Below are 21497 nucleotides of genomic sequence, written 5' to 3'. Positions count from 1 at the left end.
TTGGTTTTAAAATAAATTGTAAGGTTATCCAACAATATGAGGGCATACCCTTCAAAATCGTGGTAACATTCGCTATTCACGTGCAATTGGTCATCACAACTGAAAAGTGTGTACAACGCCGTAAGACCAGTAAATGCCCTAAGAAGCTCATAGCACAAATTGCCTCGTCGAGTGCACAACAAATATTGTCTAAAGTCGGTATTTCAATGCATGACCAAGCGAGTTTTAGTGACATAAAGCCCCTTGTCTTCCACTTCGCACTATCTCATACAATGTATACCATGCAAATAAAGCAGGGTGAAACCAACCAAATCAAAATGGCGGCGTGTCCAAGGCGCCTTGGCTTGTGAAGACGGGTGATATGTTTACCATAGGAGTAAGAGTGTTTGCTTATGTACCACTTGATGTCATACAGACGGACATCTTGAAGGCAATTGGCACTCTCATCTTGAATTTAAAACTCGAAGAGAATTGACCTAATGGTTCTCTGTGACTGTATGGCATCTCTTGGCAACAGAGCGTCCTTTGCAAGCATTGTCATTGGTCGAGAAATGATACTTGATCGTTAGGTCTTCTGTTTCACCATAAGTTGAAATGTCCGCGAGAGAAATAAATTTTAAGACATAGATCTTTGATCTCAATTTGTCGATTGATCAAACCATTATAAAAAGGTAGCTACTTTGTTATTAATCGCATTGCGCAAAGATGGCGGTCTTGATCAAAACATAATAATGCCCGATTTTTAACATGGTTTCGGTTAAAAATAATCGTCAAATTTTTTCAGTAAAAACAAATTTTGAATTCATCCAAACATAGTTACATCAATATATCCATATAAAACGCTAAATAATTGTCTATTATTGTCTTCTTATCAAATCATTCGAAATTTCTTCTAAATATAGTGCCATATATACCATAAGCGTATATCAATTAGCGCCTTTATAATACTCGTTAATAGTTATTCAAGGGAATAGCTTTCGCAGCTTGTGTAGAATACATAGACCAGAGCTGAACGTTTAATAGGGCCCCAATGAAAGTTTTTTTTTTGCTGTTTGATCTACCTTTTTTTATAGGTAAACTATATAAATAAATGAATGATAATAGGTTGTTCTCCAATTATAGTTCAGTAGGTGGAAACGGTCCCATTTGAGTTAGCAATGGTGGTTGGCAGTACAGCAATGTTTTCGGAGTAGTAATTTATCAGTACCAAGTTTCTTCGCTTTCTACTAGTATGAAGAGACGTGGGTTAATTAAACCAAGCTCCTTAATTAAACTATGGTCGTTGATTGGCGATCATAGTCAATGAGTGAAAATTGATAACATCCGGTGAATACAATGTATACTTGCCTGATCCGGGCATTAAAGGGTTGCCCAGACTGAAAATGATACCTGAAAACTAGAGTTTAATTAAATATACAGTCGGAATGGGGTTTAAGTAACACCTCCATTGTATTAGTACATGTACACTGTAAAAACTGTGGTGTTAAAACTGACACCAATTGGTGTTAATAGAGGACCACACCCTGAGGTGTTAAAATTACACCCTAAAGATTGAACATAACACCAAAGAGTGTAAATCTAACAACCAAAGGTATTGTTATAACACCTATAGGTGTAAAACTAACACCACCAATTTAACACCGATGTAAAATAACTGGTGTGGTCCTCTATGTACACCGGTTAACACCACAGTTTTTGTTGTATGTCAGCCTGTATAATTTTCGTTTCATTACGCAACCATTATGATCATGCATCGCCCTTCATCGTGTTTTTTTTAATCCTATTTTTTCTTTTTCTACTAAGGGAGGGTAACGGGGTGATCCTTTTCGAGGATCAACTCAACTTAGAGCACCTCAAGCAGCTCATGTCGGAGTTTGCTGTCCACCAGCCGACTGATGAGATGCCAGATGATGGTACCTATTCCCCTGGTCGTATTATCAGAAGAGAGGCGGGAAATGTGACTCTTGGAGAGTTTAAAAACATGGTCAGAAGTCTGCTTAAATCGTCGGATTGGGACGCTCACCTTGAAGCACTCTTTGCAAAGGTGAAGTATCAGTACTGTCTCCTCTTTTTGTTTAGGAGCATTTGTGGGTTTTTTTTTCATTCGTACTCATTATTCATAAACTTTTTCTTTGTTCTTTCTTTTCTTTGCATGAAATTGTTTTCCCCAAAACGCTTCCTTTCGGCTGCCCTTCAGATGATTTTTGTTTATTCAGATATCCCTTTTTTCTCTCCCTTTTGTATTCTTCGTTGATTTCTTTACTTTTGTAACTTACCAAAATGTGCTGTAACACTCCTCCCTCTTCTCTTGTTATATCTTAATTTTGGCAGATCTTGTACCACTTACTGAAGCAAAATAGAGATTCTTAATGTAAATATTTATAGTTATCTGTCGAGGCACTTATTCAAACATCTATCAATATTACAGATGTCTGTCAAAGATTAGTTGGCTTAATTTGACTTTGAACCTTTCGTTATTGAATAGTCAATAAAATGCCAATTCTACTTTATATCTCAGAAAAGATCACCGTCGGCTATGAAAGTAATAGGAAAGGAAGTGCTTACTATTTGCGAAATACTGTTCAGTTGTCTCCTAAATGTCACGGTGATTTGTCTGCTCTTTAATTTCAGCTATATGAATAAAACATTAACAGTGAATTTTCTGTTTGTACTATTGTTAACCATCGGCAAAGATGCACGTTTTGCACACGTCGCCATAGGAACGGTCTTTACAAAGCAACCGAGCGTTCGATGGTAATAAAATTCGATTCATGCTCAAAAAACCGCGCAAAATTAGAAATGGCATATATGCTTTTGCCACATTATACTCTCAATATTTAATTTGGGATCACTGTTCATGCATGTGGTTTTGGTACATCTAAAAACGATATCCATGGGATGTGATTGCAAAACCAGCATCGTTGAGAAGTATAAACGAGCTCGCCAATAAAATTCTGATAAAGCAATATTTTTCTGATTATCATTTGAAATGAATTGGAATGGTTTATCAAATGAATTAATCGCAGGCAAAGGCTGAAATACGAATTATATGCTCTTATATGCTTATTATTGTACTGTAAATTCTTAAATTATCCTATGTTCTCTTCACCGAAAATAATGGTGATGTGTAGGATAGGGCCTACATATATTTTTCTTTACAAATTGATCTTTTCGTACTTGATTTTTTTTATGTTGAGTGATAAAACATGCACCAATGCTCTGTAGCCTTTGGTCACCATCTCAAATAGCAAATGGCCTTCACCTCAAATATAGAACTGATATGAGGACAAGCAATATCGTTCGGGAGGAATCGATACATTCAATATTTTGTTTTATATACTCTCTATCGGAAAGGAGATAGGATGGGCATCTAATTATGAAATCAGACACTATTAATAATAGTATTGTGTTTAATTAGGTCACCATTAATTTTTTCGCTCTCTCCCTTTTTCGTTCCCTCGTTCTATCTCTCTCTCTGTATGTCAGTTTCCCTCCTCTCTATCCCCTCTCATTTCTTTCTTATTCTTTCTATTTTGCCCTCCTTCTTTGCACCCCCCCCCCTCTCTCTCTCTCTCTCCACATCTCTCTCTTTCACACACATCTTCGATCTTTCTTACACTCATTTGTCTCATTTTTTTTCAGTTGTAGCCCTAATGTGCTATCTAAGTCTCACTGATATCGGTGCTTCTTTTCGGAGGGAGGGAGAGACTATCAAATGGCTTTCTTTTGACCCCTCCCCCTTCCCTCCCCAAACGTAAAATAAAAGAGACATATGATTTGTTGATATCAAGCAAGATCTGTATTTTCAGGTCTAATCAAACATTATAACGTCCACACTCTGTCGAAATTAAAACTTTGATTTATCCATGTCTCCACTTGGAATAATTCGTATTTTTGTCACTTATTATAACATGTATTACTTTTCACCAATGTTCTTTTAATATTTTTTTCCAAATTAAGGTGGACACTTCAGCCGATGGTATGGTCGATTGGAACGAATTTGTGACGTACATGCTGCTACACTACAGGGAGAATGATAACATGAAACTGAGGAAGAATGTGGTATTTAACAAGGAGCCTAAAATACGACATATCGCCCAAAATAAGGTAAGGGTGATGAGATTTGTGGAACCATCCCTCGTCTTCCCACAGCCTGCAACGGGGATGAGAAGTGGACCTGTATCCACAAAGCACATCACACATTTCTCACAGGAAATCATTTCATTAAACATTATAGTCAGTGATTTGCGCTGATGAATTTGCTGCGGACGCCGTCAGATACAAGGATTTTAACAGTTAAATTTAAACATTTCTTTTAATAAAAATGCTCCCATTAAAGAAAAGATACAACCCCCAGTGAACTTCTGATTGGTTGAAGTTTACATGCAGTAGAATTTCAAATTCTAATTGGTATCCTTCCTAGTCTTTTTCAAACAGAATGTCGTCATAATAGTACTCGTTCTGATTAATAGAATTTCAAAACTGTTTGATTATGAGTTCTAACTCGAAATAGTGAAAATTACTGATTTTCTTTCTTCTATATAAAAATTCCACATGAAAAGAAATTTGCAGGATATGTTATTCTGTATCTTGAACAAAATGGGCCTCTTAGATCTAGCATTTGGTGGGTGAGAATTGTTTTAAGAAAAAACCCATCTGATTAGTAATCAAATAAAAATATTTAGGTCGTTATAACCTCTATCATCTAAACTTGAATTTCTTTAGTTCAACGTGATTTTTCTTTCACTGATCATTTTAAACACAGTCTATCAGCTTAAACATGTTTAAACTTTTCTTTCGATTTGCAGCAAGACATCGTATGGTGCAATATAGTTCTGGAGAATCCCTGTCGGTATATAACACTGAGTAAGGTACGTCCATCATACAATATTCACCTATAATATATGCAGTGTTGCTCAACAATCATCATGGCTGCTATCGACTCGAGCGAGTATACCAGTCACATCAACGGAACTTACCTCAGACCAATCAAAAATACAAAGCAGGATACCATATACATGTACTTAAAAGAACACTCAGAAATCCCTAGGAATACACTAATAGTCATTCGCAGGAGCATTAGTGTTATATTTAATTGGAAATTTCTAAATTGAAATCAAAGGTAAAATAAATTTGATTCAATTTTATTTAATTCAGTTCAATTCAAAGGGTTAATTGAAGTACTGGTACTTTCTTCGTGGAAATAACGAAATTGCTAAAGTTTACGTCTTAACAATAACAAAGTTACAAAGATCAAACTGTCTTAGAAGTACAAACGCAAGGGGCCTATTAACATGACTAACTCACTCATTTGTTCAGGAGGGGACACTGTGTCTGTTCGATGAGAACCTTCGCTTGGAGACGTGCCTGGAGATTAAGGATGGCACTGAGGATCCACGGAATGGATCTAAGAGACGTTTTAAGACATGGTACAGTGATATTGTCTTCATGGCCAATGTCAATATGATTGCTATAGGATCAAATAGCAGAACGATTCGCTTCTGGGACATCGTCAACACAAAGACCTGCATTGAACAATTCAATCTCTATGGTAAGATAGATCACTGATATCCACAAAGATAAGATGCGTTAAAATTTCTCACCTCTTTGCTTAAATGTTTTTCTTTCCTGTCTTGACTAATTGTTTAATATTGTGATAACTTTTCCATACTAACTTAAAAATTCTTTCTCAACACAACTAATTCTTTTTAATGACATGTCTTTTCATTGCATTGAATGCGAAATTTTGAAATTAATATTTGATGATAATTTGAATTCGAGAAGAAAAATAGAGAAGAAAAACTTATAAGCCGAAGATTGGTTACTGTTCCTTTTTGACTTCCGTCAATGAGTCAGGTAGTTAATTGATCTTACATACGGTCATTGAAATTCTAAAGGTTTTCATTACAAACTAAATGATTATTGTGACCCAAATGATGATATTTAAAACTGTGTTATTCAGATTTTTTTTTCTATCGCCTTACAGCTCTAAGTGACATTCCGTCGTGTATGGACTATTGGTATGATAAGAAGGTAATTAGTGCTCATGCATCTGTTCCTGTTTATACTGATGATGATAAGAATGATGATGATGATGATGATGTTGATGATGATGATGATGATGGTGATGGTGGTGATGAAGACGATGATGATGGTTGTGGTGGTGATGATGATGATGATGATAAGGATGATGATGGTGGTGGTGGTGATGATGATGAGGAGGAGGAGGATGATAAGAAGGATGATGATTATGATGATGATAGTGGTGATGACGATGATGGAGGTGGTAGTGGTGATGGTGATGTTGGTGACGATGATGACGAATGTGTGCTGTGACGGTTGTGACGACGACGACGATAGCATGAAATGTAATCCAGCAGCAGTTTTTCATGTATTTATTATAAATTTTAATTTATCTCCCCCATCCTTAACTAGAACCCTTCTGGTGAATCTATCTTGGTGATGGGTTCTGATAAGGGATCTATCAATCTATTCTATTTCCTAAAACCTCAAGAGAAGATATTCGAGACTCCCTTCAAGCCTGAAGACACTGTTCAGAAAATCTGGATGCATGTGAGTATGGTCTACTTTCATTTTCATTAAACTGACATTCGAATCTTTTTGTCTGCCCGACCATCTTTTATAAAACTTCTTTACTCGACAGGTAGATGATAATCTTTGCAAAGTATTCAATTTAAAATTTATTCCACTTTTAAACAATATTGTTTCAACTTCGCTTCAAATCATGTCATGTAATATTTGTAACATTTTGGATAATATATTCCGCAAAACGTTTTTCGAAAGATACGTTCATTTAACATTTTGAAAAGAACAAACATTTTTGTTAGTCTGTAATATCAGAAAAGGCGACCAATTAATATTTCATCTTCAGGATAGCATTAAATTCTTTTTATAACTTTCGAAATACATTGTTGATTGTTTAAATTAAATTGATTTGAATTTATTCTATATTGTATGCATTTTAGTGGAAGCATGGACCGTAATAGGTCCATGGTTGAAGTGAACACATTTACTTTGATCAAAATTATATAAATTATTTTCACATAATTTTGACATATATGTCTCGTGTCATGCTGAAAAACTTGATATTGATGAAACAAAACTAATTCCTTTCAGAACATCTGCCAACATCAGAAGTACGTTCGTCATGTGGTCATACCGTATGTGCACACAGAGTATATCCGCAAGGTTCGATACCTCCCTGACAAGGATTTCATCCTTTCATCAAGTGGGTGTAGAAAGACACCCCTCATCATGATGGACATACAGGGAAAGAGAAAATCTTACACCTATAAACTCAGTAAGGTAAAATGATTGGCAGCTACTCATCATCATCATCATCAGTTGGGAAAACCCGCTGCCATGTGATCCGTTTCGAACGCCACGATTTGCCCTTTCGTAACTGATCGTGAGAATTGTAACTATTCAATTTTTTCTGCGATCAGTACGATTGCCACGACTAATCTGATACGATTATTACGATTATTACACGATTAAGATCACCGTGTCAATCGTAGGGCGAATTGTGAAAGTGGGAACTAGGTATTATATAAAGAATATAAGGAATATAAAAGGCAGATCCGAACAGTCAATTCTTCAAAATGCTCTCCAGTCAATCTTTCGAAATGCTCTTCAAACCAACACAAACAAATGAAGTGTCGTTAATTTGTTCAGTGATATTTTTCATCTGCTTTTTCAACTTTGGCAAAAATTATTGAAGTCTGAAACCTCCTTCTAATATTCTGAGAGCCACCATGAATATCACCTTATCGTCCAAGTTGATCAGACTTTAAGTCATTTGCCAAAGTACAGTGAAAACTGATTTTTTTTTGTACTGAGTATTTAGTTATATAATCGATTAGGCAATATAATCGATTTGAATTTTTTACATTTTTTTCCTTCAAATTTCACACAATTTAAATTTTGATTATTTTCTTATGTAGGGTGTGGAATGTTTCGACTATAATCGCAGTATGAACGTGATCGCTACAGGTGGTATTGATCACGTGGTACGACTTTGGAACCCGTATGTTCAAGATAAACCAATCGCCTTTCTCCGTGGTCATACGATGGCGGTCGTAGGCGTCGTCATCAACGATCGATTCAAGCACGTCTACAGCTTTGCAAAAGATGGAGTAAATGAATTCCCTATTATAACTAAATTAAAAAAATATCTTAGATCATTGCTCTAACAAAATTGAAACGGATGTACTCAAGTTAATAAAATAATTTCTAAGAACTTGATCAATATTAAGCATGCACAGTACGGTACGTCCCAGAAAATAAGTAAATCCATTTTCAGAGATATCAATCACAATCATTGGATATGTTTTTTATTTTAAATTTGAAAAACGATGTAATGGAGATGCCCGCTAACTTACAAAAATAAATAGTATATACATCGATGAAAATTACATTAAATACCATTAATAGCATTATGAATAGAGCATAAAAATCATAAAAATGAATTATGTGATATTGATAGAAAACATACAAATGAATGTATGTGGCGGTAGTTAAAATTGTTCTCATGAAAGTGTTATGCGCAATCAATGAAACTATCTTGTTTTAGACTACAGTATAATCTTTAACAGACGATATATGTTTGATTTCTCTTATTTAATGATTAGGTTGTGAAAGTATGGGACCTTTACGAATATACCTGCCTGCAGACCATAAGCGTGAGGTTTCCTTGTCTGCAGAATGCCAGAAATCCAGAATTCGGTATGGTCAACATGGTGTTATACCAGGCAAGTATGAAATAAAGTAGTTTACAAAATATTAATGTTTTCATCTTTTGAAAAAGTATTCTGATTGATGTTAACGTCATATTGAACACATTTTGTGTACCATATTTGTTGTTTTATCGTATTATGTTTTGTTGTTATATGCCACACTTTGTTTATTCCTTATGATTTCAATCTTTTATATTGTAAAAACTTTTTGTAATTCGGCTCTGTGCTGTGATGAAAGTTTTTTTTATCTAAATAAACCATTTTGAATTGAATGGTCTTTACAGCAATACTTTTTTATTTGACCGACTCGGTTATGAGCAAAATACTCAAGATGATACTGTCTCGTGTTATTTGATAATCTAACGTAACGTTTCTGTTCGAACACGTTCAGAACAGTAATAATTGTATTTATTAAAAATAGTCAGTATATATAGAAAGATGTGGATTTGGAGATATAATAAACTAATATGGAATATGAAGTTGTTTAAAGTAATACTGATCTTTATGGTTGTGATGAAAAAAAAACTATCTAAAAAAATATACACATATACAGGCAGGGCACGCAAGTAAACTATTGGACATATTCTGACAAATGATCTCACGGAAGTTATGAAACCATGACAATGACAATCAGATAATAATATTGATGTTTGTTTATATAGGGTCGAGAGCTGATGACGGCATGTGCTGATTATATCGCCCTTCTGAGCCTGGGACGTAACAATGCCTTAGAGAGACGAATACCAGTCACACATGAAACTCAACTATGCTGTACAGTTTACAACTCATTCTTCAAAATGGTGAGAGATTATCAAGATAATTTACTTCTAAATTTTTAATATCGTCAGGGGTTAGACTATAGGTGGATTTATTAAAAAGGGAGTAAAAAAAAGAAGTAATACGGAGAGTATCAGAGAAATGGAGATGCCGGTCGCACCCCTATTATTTAATTGAGAACAAAGGACGTCAATAGGGAGCTCCCCTGCCTCTCTCCGCCATTTTACCTCCTTACCAAAATAGCTTCATGCCGCCCCTGGTTTTCGTTCATTTCAAAACGGTGCCAACATATATGTCATATATTAAAACATGAATGCTCTTCTTCTCTTAAGATTACGTCATCTTTTCCATTTTCCTATCAACCAATCATCTCAAGCCGTCGGCGTCATAGTGGCTGGTCCTTGTGTATCGCTTATGGGTATTTAAAAAGATTCAGTAGTGCACGGTTGATATCACAAAACTTAACTTAAAAAAATGACTGTAAAGTGAAATGCTTGGAATTCTTTGATACAATTTATGCCAATTATTTTATTGTATTCACTCCCCAATCGATTTCATCTTATTTGATATAATAATCGGTCTCCTTATGTATAGATTAATAGACCTAGGTGTTTTGTTTAAATTCATATTTCACTTAAAGTTTATTATGGAATAGAAATATTGTTGACATCTACACATTTCAAAGTTGAAAATATATTTTTAAAACACCTGTATACTCCTCTGCCATTCATCTTAATTTTAGGTTGCCACAGCAGCAGACGACTCCTCCATTTCAATATGGAACGTGGAGACTGGCGCCAAATCTTTCACTATCCCAGAGGCTCATGGGAATGAAGAGATCACGTGTCTCACCATTAGCACCACGGGAAGGAAATTGTACTCAGGAGCTAGAAATGGAACGATAAAGGTAAAGATACACATCATCTTAAAACAAAACGTGATATACAATAAGATATGATAAAAAATGAATTAGATAGAGAGAAATAAATAGATAGATAGACAGACAGACAGACAGACAGACAGATAGATAGATAGATAGATAGATAGATAAATAGATAGGTAGGTAGATAGATAGGTATGTAGATAGATAGATAGATAGAAATATAGATGGATAGATGGATAGATAGATAAATAGATAGGTAAGTAGATAGATAGGTATGTAGATAGATAGATAGATAGATAGATAGATAGAAAGATAGATGGATAGATGGATAGATAGATAGATAGGTGATGAGGAGACAGTCTGAACCCTCAGAAACTCATAAGAATATAACAGTCTTTAAAAAGTAATTTTTTTTATTTATAGTTTGTGTTGTAAGTTTATTTTTACGCGAAACCTGTATCTTTATTTTTTGTGAACTACAAAGGTTTGGAGTTTCCAGAACGGCCACAGCATTCATGAATGTGAGAGTGTAGGAGATGATGAGATCACCGGACTCATCTCAGTCGGGAAGAAGAAAGGTTTCCTCAGCGTCGGATGGAGTAGGAAGATAGTCCAATACCAGGATGGGGATTGTGACGTAAGTCAGGAAAGGTTGCATGTGTGTGACATTGTCATGAAATGGGTCATTTATGAAGTATACATGTATGATATGTATGGCACAAATAATGAAATATTTCATCTGTGACGATCAGATCATGACATATATCATGTGTGTGACAAAAATCACAAAATATAGCCCGTTTCTGACGAAGGCATGAGAATTATTGTGTAAGCCATAAGATATGTGTGACGAAAGTCCTGAAATATTATTGACGAAAACTATGTCTATATATTATGTGTGATAAAAATAATGAAATATATCATTTACGTGACAAAGAACATGACATGTATCATGTGTGTGATGAATATCACAAAATATACTCTGTTTCTGACGTGAGTCGTGAAGTATATTATATGAGCCATAAGATATGTGTGACGAAAGTCCTGAAATATGAAAGGTGTGACAAAAACCATGTCTATATGATATGTGTGACAAAAATAATGAAATATATCATTTACGTGACAAAGAACATGGCATGCATCGTGTGTGAGACGAAAATCACGAAATATACCCAGTTTCTGACATAGGCATGAAAAAAATTATGTATGCCATAAGATGTGCGTGACTAAAATCCTGAAATATGTAGGGTGTGATGGAAACCATGTCTATATCATATGCATGACGAAAAAAGAAATATATCATTAACGTGACAAAGAACATGGCATGTATCATGTGTGTGATGAAAATCACAAAATATATCATATGTGTGATGAAAATCATGAATCATATCTTTTGTGAGGAGAAAATTATGCAATATATATTATGAGTGACTTATCATTGTGTATCATTCCTCTTTTCAGACGAGCTTTTTGAAAGCAAACACCAACTGGAAAGGTGGTCAGGTTCACAAAGATGACATCTTAGCGTTCGATTACAGTCCCCCTAGTCTCCTAGCAACGGCAAGCTTTGATGGTGAGATCCTCATCTGGAGTCTGGAGACACAGAAAATATCAGTCAGACTCCGTAGAGGGCAGCCTACTATCATGTAAGTCAGAGCTCTATGTCTGTTCGTTCTTAAGTCATGAGAATTATCAGAGTCTGGCTGTAAACCTTGGATCCACCTCCAATTCTTTTAATGTATTGGGGAGCTCTCAGGAACGCGGCAAAACCGAGAGGGACAGTTTATTATTAAGATGAAATTGCTATTCATATTTATTTGGTCTGTCTTTTTTGTTGTTGAAATTTTGCACTGCAATTCCTTTCAAAAGCTCTCACTTTGTTGAATGAATTTCTCTGATATTCTGAAACTTTATTTGACTGCATGTTACGAGTTAAGCCTGCGGCATCTATGTTTTGGCCTAAGCTCATCCTGTGTCCATCTTTATCTGTCTTTTTTTCTCAGCCTGTATTTCTTGAACACATACTACAGTTGTATTCCCTTCTTCTTCTATATTTTTCTTACTTTTACAAAGAGATGCAAGTGACAAAATCTAATTTCTTTGAAATTGGCTAAATGTGTATCGGTCTAAATAGTTGCCAGTGTAACGGCAAGATCGTTAAGCCAGTTACGTCTCATGGAGCAAGTATTTTTCTCCAAAATTTTGCCAGAAAGAAGAACATAAAATATGAATCATGAAATTAAATTGATTTCAGTCTCTTGTCACTTGATTCTTTTTATCTAAGTAGGGAACTATATCAAACTCGTTGTTGGTAATATTAAAACAGTGTTTTTTTTTATTTTTTAGTTTCTGCTTGCATTTCCACTTATGTTTATGCCTGTCTGTCCGTCTTTCTGTAAGCACCGTTATCTCTTTTCCCTCTCAATGCACGCCTTAGAAGCCAGAGGTTGAAAGCTGTGCTCAGTTTGCTTGGTGTCAATGTGCTTGCTATGAAGAAGAAGGTCCTTGACATGGATTTGACCCCTGAAGAAAGGTCAAAGGTCAGATCTAGACCCAACTCAAGACACAGAAGGAATCACAAGCAACCAGAAGGGTAAAGTACTACTTTCAAATATGTTTGGCTTATGCACTCTTTCCGCCGCTTTTCATGGTGTGTAATGTATTGCTTTTTTCAAAATGAGAAACAATTTCTTGAGATCATTCCTAAATGTCTCTAAATATCTCTTATCCTTTCAAAGGCAAAAACAACAACCTCAATCGTGTTATTCTCATGGCAGGTAAGCATTTGAAAGAATTTTATGAAAACTGTCCAAATTCGTTCTTGGAAAAATACAAGAATATGTGTGAAATCATTGAACATTTAAATGATGGCAAGTTTTACCTTTGTCAAATATTTTTTCTTATAAACATAAACCTGTTCAACTTTATACTTCAACATGGCCAATTTTAAGTTCTTCATCATCCATGGTTACCTAAGAATAATGAAAATATATGAACTAAACATTTGCACAGTTTGAAATACAGAACGGCTTTCATACTAAGTAGACCATAATATTATGGACATTTCCATAATATAATCAGCACTTTCCTACATCTGACTCCCATTTTCTCCTTTTTGTGTCACCTGCATAGCAGAGTGAGATTATAGGCGCCGCTTTTCCGACGGCGACGGCGGCGGCGGCGTCAACATCAAATCTTAACCTGAGGTTAAGTTTTTGAAATGACATCATAACTTAGAAAGTATATGGACCTAGTTCATGAAACTTGGCCATAAGGTTAATCAAGTATTACTGAACATCCTATTATAGTTTCATGTCACATGACTAAGGTCAAAGGTCATTTAGGGTCAATGAACTTAGACCATGTTGGGGGAATCAACATAAAAATCTTAACCTGAGGTTAAGTTTTTGAAATGTCATCATAACTTAGAAAATATATGGACCTAGTTCATTAAACTTGGACATAAGGTCAATCATGTATCACCAAACATCCTGCATGAGTTTCATGTCACATGACCAAGGTCAAAGGTCATTTAGGGTCAATGAACTTTGGCCGATTGGGGGTATCTGTTGATCAATACTTTAAAAGTTTTTGGATCTGATTCATGAAACTTGGACATAATAGTAATCAAGTATCACTGAACATCCTGTGCAAGTTTCAGGTCACATGATCAAGGTCAAAGGTCATTTAGGGTCAATGAACTTTGGCCGAATTGGGGGTATTTGTTGAATTACCATCATAACTTTGAAAGTATATTGGTCTAGTTCATAAAACTTGGACATAAGAGTAATCAAGTATCACTGAACATCCTGTGCGAGTTATAGTAGTTTTCAAAATCAGCAATGCTGCTATGTTGAATCGCGTGATGCAGGTGAGATGGCCAGAGGCATTCCACTTGTTTGTTTTACTTCATGAACCAATGTTGTTATACCATATCTTTTTTATATGATTCTTAATGTGAAGACATAACATTTCAGGATGAAATGTGTATATGGGGTTTAGATGTATATGGAATTGTCCAAATCATTTTACTCTAGACTTGATTAGTCAAATATAAACTCGGGTGAGAAATTTGAAAGAACATGCATAAGCATATAAGTGCGCCTTCTTTCAGGATCGTTATAGGCCTATATCTGATATTTTAATGGTCAGTTAATTCGTATTGTTTTCTTTAGGTTTTCACAACCCCCCGTGGAGAAACTGTTGTTTCTTTCATCCCGGTTATCTGGTGGTATGTCCGACAGTGCTGTGCTGGTTTCAAGTGAGGCCGGACACCTACACTTCTGGGCTATCTATGGTCAAAAGAGACATCACAGAGGTAAGACTACAAAAATTGACTTGGAAGATGTTACTCCCCTGAGTTTTAAATGATATGTTTCAGTATAGAATTTGTATTGTAATCGGATATCTGCTCCATATTATTGGTTCTAAATAAATATGGGGTGCATCCAATTATCAGGTTATAAATATAAAACTTGGTTTCAGTTTTGGTGTTTAAATTTGGTGAAGGTGTTGTTTGAAACCACACAGTGTATCAATGACGTCCGGTCCTATTATGGTGGCAGCGGTGGGATGGTCTAACTCCAGCTAGTATTTACCTCTTAGTAAAATAGATGTCTCCTAACGAATCTTATGCTTTTTATCTAACAGATATTTCTTAATATCATCTACCACAATCTTTCCCTGCTCACCAAAAACACACCTAAAATTTTCATTTAAAGTGAACTAATTTTTCTCACAAACATAATGCATGGCCATTCATCATAACAACTAAACCAGAACAAATCCTAGACTAATCCACAGCAGAGACAAATAGACCGTCATTATGTCTTTTAAATCAAGTAATTGACAGAATGTCAAACATACAATAGGGATTCATCCTTGATTCTAGATAGTGAATTTTTCTGCAACAAAATGTATGAAAATTGAAGCATATGAATTTGAATGCAATTCTTTCTTCTTCTTTTTAATCAATAGGTTCGTTTTATTCGAGTGATTCTGCGGAAGAAGATGAATCTGTACTAGCTCTGAGCACCAACGCTGACAATTCACTGCTCATATCTGGTGATACCATGGGTCATGTGTATATATGGGGTATTTCAAACCACTGTATCTACCCTACCAACATTGTAAGTGTATTTCCTTGTGGCTATGATCATATTCTTATAATAAGAAATTTCTAGAATAATAACTAGGCCCTACGCGGGAGCACCTTTTCTTCAAATAACATCAAAGAAGAGAATTTTGAAGAATATCAGAACATTTAAAACCATTCTTCCAGTAATACAGGAGATATTTTTTTTAAATAGAATTCAGAGTAATTGTGTAAAGGAATATGAATTCTTGAAACACATTTCACCAATGAAGTTGGTCCACATATCAAACTGAATCCACACATTATCTGTCAACTACACACAAATGTTACTTTTCTTGATTTCTGCCTAAATTTGAATTTGCAGGAGGACAACAGCCGACCACCCTTGATAAAAAGCTGGAAGGCACACGATTCTACTGTGGTCAGTGTGGAATACATTGATCATCACTGTGGACAGTTCTTACTGACCGCCTCCACTGACTTCACAGCAAGACTGTGGACACTTGAAGGTCATTTTGTTGGAACCTTTGGCCAGAGCATGAACTGGGATTTGATGAATCCCAATACATATCAGCATCCAAAGTGAGTATGGTTTCAAGAATCTGAAATATCGGTACGTGGTGAGCAAATATCTTTCCACAGAGGCGATGATGAGAAAAAAATTGATGATTTCAATGGTTGCACAGTGCAGGATGCTGTGACACAATGTATCCAAACCAGTTTGGGAAACTAACACAGTGTTGCTGACTGTGTCATCAGTGTGTGACAATGCGATATAATGTTACTGTGTCACCAGTGTGTGACACTGTGGTAAAATGTTACTGACAGTGTCCCCAGTGTGTGACACTGTGATATAATGTTACTGATTGTGTCACCAGTGTGCAACACTGTGATATTATGGTACTGTGTCACCAGTATGCAACACTGTGATATGTTACTGACTGTGTCACCAGTGTGCAACAATGCGATATATTACTGTGTCACCAGTGTGTGACACTGAGATATGTTACTGTGTCACCAGTGTGTGACACTGTGGTATAATGTTACAGTGTCACAGTGTGTGACACTTTAATACATCATGGCTGACTGTGTCACAGTGTTCACACTGTAATTATATCACCACATAGGATTAATCCAAAACCATGTTTCAGTAATGAATCACAGTTGTTATTTTTGGACATTGTGTATTACTTGGTAATCACACAAAGAAACACTGGAGCTAAAGGTGCAAAAATGTGCTAGAATGTGTAACATACTATAAAGCTGTGAATGTGTCACCATAAAGTGCACACAATGAGTTTAAAGAGTTTGTATATGCATGATCAAGAAAAAAAGTGACCCGATAAGGATAGTAGTAACAATGTGTTTGAAATTCCTTTAAACAGTTGTAGAAATGATTGCGTGCATGATTAGTATGATATATGTACCTCACAAATGAGCTCTGAAAGTGTTAAGAAAGTGTTCGGTAACAATACATTGAACAGGCAACTAGATAATTGTTGCCTGAAAAGCACTATTATTAATCCAACACATCCTCCATCCTACTGACAACATTGTATCCATTCACAAACCGTTAAATTTCACTTATCCTTTATTTTTCTTTCTTTTATATACTCCTTTTCTTTTCAGAGATCCTTGGACAGAGGATAAGCCGCCTCCCAAAAAGAAGGATAGTATCTTTGAGAGAGGTATGATACATGTGTTCTAATTGACAGATACAAATAAAATTTATGACAAATACTTTCTTGTTTTCCTTATAAAACTTATACTTCTTATTTAATTCAGTTTAATTCAAGTTTATCACCCACTTTCCATTAGAAAATCTTACACAGGAAAGAAAAGAAAAACATTATATAAATTATCATGAGAAATGTGGAAGGGATCGCGTGTAAGCCACTGGCATCTTGAAGCAGAAACCTAATGTACAAACTCAAGAAGTGAATAAATTAGACAATTCAAGTCAAATACAAACCTAATTGCATACTTGATAGGGCTGGGGACCACGATTTTTGAAGAGTTAATGAGCGAAGTTAGTGTGTTACATTTTTAATGGCAGTGGTCTCAGAAGGCGAAGAGGAAGATGATGTCTTTGACGATGGAGATGTGAAGGTAGAAGACATCACCCTACCACCAGAAGACAACACTGGTAACACTGAACTTACCAAGGAGAACCTTGCTATGCTACCAGGATCCAAGCCGATACAGAGCAGACGATCAAGAGGGTCAAGCGCTGGAAAGTCAAGCAGCTCGGAAAACAGCCGAAAGAGCGGGGAGCTTTCTCTTCTTGATGTGAACTTGAATACTAGCCTGGTAGGAAATGCGAATGTGTCTGGTCACAGCAGCAGTCCCGTTCAGATTCCGGTGATTAAACAACATACAAATTCCAAACCGGGATCAGGGGAAAACCGTGGAACTAGCAAGACTGAGATAGGTAGCATGCCTGCCATTGCAAAATTACTTGTTTCTGCTTCAGCGCCAGAAGCAAAATCGGGTTTCTTTGCAACACAACGGGATCAAAGTGCCCTTTCTTCAATATCTCGAGTGGCTCGTACTTCTGAAAGTTCCTCAGGGTCTACCGTGACACAGACGGCTCATCCTCTCCCTCCAATCTCGAAATCACTTGACGCACTACCCGAAGAGACTGATACTGGTTCCGAACAAATCAAAAACAAAGATGGTGCCAGAAAGAAATCAAATGTTGATGGGACGGTGAGAAGTTGCAGTCAATCTGACCAATCAGAGGGCAGCAAGGGTAACAATGGGCCAATCAAACAACGGAAAGGGACGGTAACGCAACCTGACGACGATAGAGTACGTAGGACCGGAAGTCAAGGATCAAGGAGTGTATCCAGTTCTGGGTCAAGCAACACAGGAAACCTTGAGGATATAAGACTGGGCTCAAGATCAAATACAGTAAGAAATATGAAATTCAATTTCAAAATGAACCAAAAATATTATATTAGCAAAATTTAGAATCTCTTCAAATTCAATTTCATGAAATAACTGATTTGCAAGGATATGTTGCCATTATTCAAGGTTTTGTTCCAAAATCATCAGCTCTCATACATTAAAGAAGTCATCCCATCCACACCATAGAATTTAAATCTGATATCATTGTACCGATAAAGTATATTTGCAAGTCAGTGGCGTAGCTGACAAATGATCCCTGCAATTGCACAATTAAATTCGAAAATATAATCATACAGTGTAGAGTTGCATTGTCATTTTAAACCTTGTACCAACACTAAACTAAGTAATTTTGAATATTTGTCTCCAAAATAATATTTGGTGATATTATGTCAGTGCAATGGATTAATCTCTCCATTAATAAAAAATTTCATAATCTCTGATTCGTCCATAGAGTCTACTGGGTCGGCATGTTGACGAAGGTCTGGCTCGTATAACCAACAGTCGTTCAGAAAGACGTCAGAGGTTTGGGGACATCGATGTTACCAGGGTATCAAGATTTGGAAAGATATGTGCTCCTTTCCAAGCCCTTGCAACTCAGGTAATATGACAAGTTGGAAACCTCTTTCTTTCTTTTCATGTCCACTGCCCGGGGGGCCACTTCCATTCACGAGTGGATACTATGCGCGACCATGGGATCTCGAAAAGCACCCTAAACACGTAATTTCCATATTCTGAAAATGCACCCCTTAACAAGTATTGGCGTGTGAAACCCTACCCTTAACAAGTATTGGAAACAAAACGATACTCTTGGCAAATATTCCCTGAAATGAACCCCTAAACAAGTACAGGAATGTTTTATTGTTACGGGTCCTTCTTTCGTCGGCTTTACCTTATTTGGTTTTGTACGACCCCACCTTCTACACCTCGCGCAAATCGGACTCTAAACACAAAGTGTTGGGGCAAAAAGGACATCCTTTACAAAACATTTTAATTTTGTTTAATCATCCCCGCAAATTCGACCCTAAACACGTAATTTTCCTAGCGAAATAGATACCCTTTTTTTCATTATTTTTGTGTTTTTGACACCCTTATCACGATACGTACGTAACGTGCCCTATCGTGAAAAAAGACATCCTTTTTACGTGTTTTTTTGGTCGCGTATGGTATCCACTCATCAATGTAAGTGGCCCCCCCGGGTCCACTGTTTTAAAAAACTATTCAGAAAAGACAGAAGTTAAACAAAATAAATATGGAGATAAAGTGGGGCAGGGGAAGAAAGAAAAAAGAAGTGTAAAACCCAACATGTTAATTCATTATTAAAGCTTGATGATTTTGTTTCCTCTGTTCCATACAGTCCACCAAGGCTGTCGAGTTCCCGTCCACACTACCGATGACCCAACGAATGAAACAACGGGGTGTCTCATGTACCAACGAAACTGACCTTGAGAAGTTGACCTTGACCCCTCTTCAGCTTGAGTTTAAGAGCGATAGGTCAACATATGGGGGAGAGAATGGCGGTGCAATGGAGGGTGCAATTGCAGCCGTTCGGAGAGCGACACAGTTGGAGCCCCTGCCCAATGCACTCACCGGAAGCCAGGGAAAGAAATAATCATTAGTCCCTAAAAGTTAAAGCAAAAATGTGTTTTGCATAAAAATTGTGACCAATTTAAAAATGCATTCAATTTGTTTACTTAAATGAAACTTTACTTTCAAAATGTGAAATTGTTTACGAACTTATGTAAACAAATTAAGATGGAAATCTGACTTTCCCTTTACCCCTTGTACAGCTTGTATTTGCAACTCGTCTGATATTTAATTCGAAAAAGATTCTTTGCACATTTCAATATTTTGTCAACAGTTTAATAGTTTAAGCTATTTCTAACTAAAAGTGCCTTCAAATCAATTAAAGTTTGCAAAGTTAAAAATGCATTTAGCATGAGAAAGTAAAATTCATGGCAAATAATTATTTTCAAGAAAATTTGCATCTTCTGATATGATCAAAAGTTTGTATAGTCATGTCTTATTTTCAATGAATTGAAAAATATGATATAAAATTTATATGGTTATAAAGTGTGATTAAGTATTGTAGATCTTGTTTAGAATTTTTTTGAAGAACTTGCCTTTCTACATGAAAACAACTGAATACATATATATTTCAAAATTTCTATGGAAAAGGAAAACATCAATTTCTCATATTTTATAATCATTATAAATGATTTTGAAGGTGAAAAAACTTAGTTTGTTTGTGGTCTACATTTTATATCACTGTATTTCACTATGGTCATGAAAGCGCTTTTTTCATACATCAATCTTATCGTAATGTGGTACAATTCCTAACAAAGTAATTAGTATCCATCCTGACATTCCTGTAATTAACTTTTTGGCATTATCATGCTCAGCATTAGGTCACTATTTTTATGTTTTATGTTATTAGATTAAAATGGTGAGCTGATTAACTATGGAACCTCTGAGGCGAAATGACATGTGTTTTATCATAACTCTTTTCCTAATCTTAGAAGTTGTACCATTGGTAAACTTACAGCAAGTTCTTAAATTGTATGGATTAGGTTTCAAAGTTGTAGGAATGAGTTAGTAGTTCATGGGAATAAGACACGAAAACTAAAGCATGTCATCTCAAGGGGCTGATCACATTCATCAACGAAAGAAGAAGTTTTAAACTAGACCTTATTTATTTATACATCTGAACAATCATATGAGCAATGCACTACTGCCAAACCACCATAACTTGTGAAATATGTATATATATTAATTTATTCGGTATATACCTTGATATATATATGTGTGTTTTGTCATTGAAATGCTCTCTAATGATTGATGTCTTACTAATTATGAATAGATTTGCCAAACTTTTTTATGAGAAAAGATATGATATGGGATCATTAATATTTGTATCATTACTTTTTTATATTTATTATTCATTTCACTATATTTATGAATATCATTTCACACAAAGTGAAATATCATGCAAATGCTAACAATATTGGAAAATTACCAATACAAAATTTTTAACTGAATCATTTATAACTTGGTCACATTTGTTCTACGGCGGCCGTAT

General features: G+C 35.7%; 1 protein-coding gene across 1 annotated transcript in view; it reads left to right on the top strand.

The window, feature by feature from the left end:
• The window catches only part of LOC121423004 (WD repeat-containing protein on Y chromosome-like), a 28390-nt gene extending 6893 nt beyond the window's left edge, over positions 1–21497 (top strand). The window contains exons 2-22 of the mRNA XM_041618275.1: positions 1804–2044; positions 3961–4107; positions 4809–4871; positions 5320–5551; positions 5987–6033; positions 6436–6573; positions 7138–7326; positions 7965–8156; positions 8652–8771; positions 9419–9556; positions 10276–10440; positions 10901–11053; positions 11878–12062; positions 12854–13009; positions 14592–14734; positions 15394–15545; positions 15876–16093; positions 17141–17199; positions 17568–18424; positions 18873–19019; positions 19776–21497. Of these exons, the coding sequence (XP_041474209.1) occupies positions 1804–2044; positions 3961–4107; positions 4809–4871; positions 5320–5551; positions 5987–6033; positions 6436–6573; positions 7138–7326; positions 7965–8156; positions 8652–8771; positions 9419–9556; positions 10276–10440; positions 10901–11053; positions 11878–12062; positions 12854–13009; positions 14592–14734; positions 15394–15545; positions 15876–16093; positions 17141–17199; positions 17568–18424; positions 18873–19019; positions 19776–20030 (3997 nt within the window). The 3' untranslated portion in view covers positions 20031–21497. The remainder of the gene's footprint in view (positions 1–1803; positions 2045–3960; positions 4108–4808; positions 4872–5319; positions 5552–5986; positions 6034–6435; positions 6574–7137; positions 7327–7964; positions 8157–8651; positions 8772–9418; positions 9557–10275; positions 10441–10900; positions 11054–11877; positions 12063–12853; positions 13010–14591; positions 14735–15393; positions 15546–15875; positions 16094–17140; positions 17200–17567; positions 18425–18872; positions 19020–19775) is intronic.

The sequence above is a fragment of the Lytechinus variegatus genome, chromosome 10 (assembly GCF_018143015.1).
Source record: "Lytechinus variegatus isolate NC3 chromosome 10, Lvar_3.0, whole genome shotgun sequence".
Classification (NCBI taxonomy): domain Eukaryota; kingdom Metazoa; phylum Echinodermata; class Echinoidea; order Temnopleuroida; family Toxopneustidae; genus Lytechinus; species Lytechinus variegatus.
This window is presented reverse-complemented; position numbering and strand designations above follow the sequence as displayed.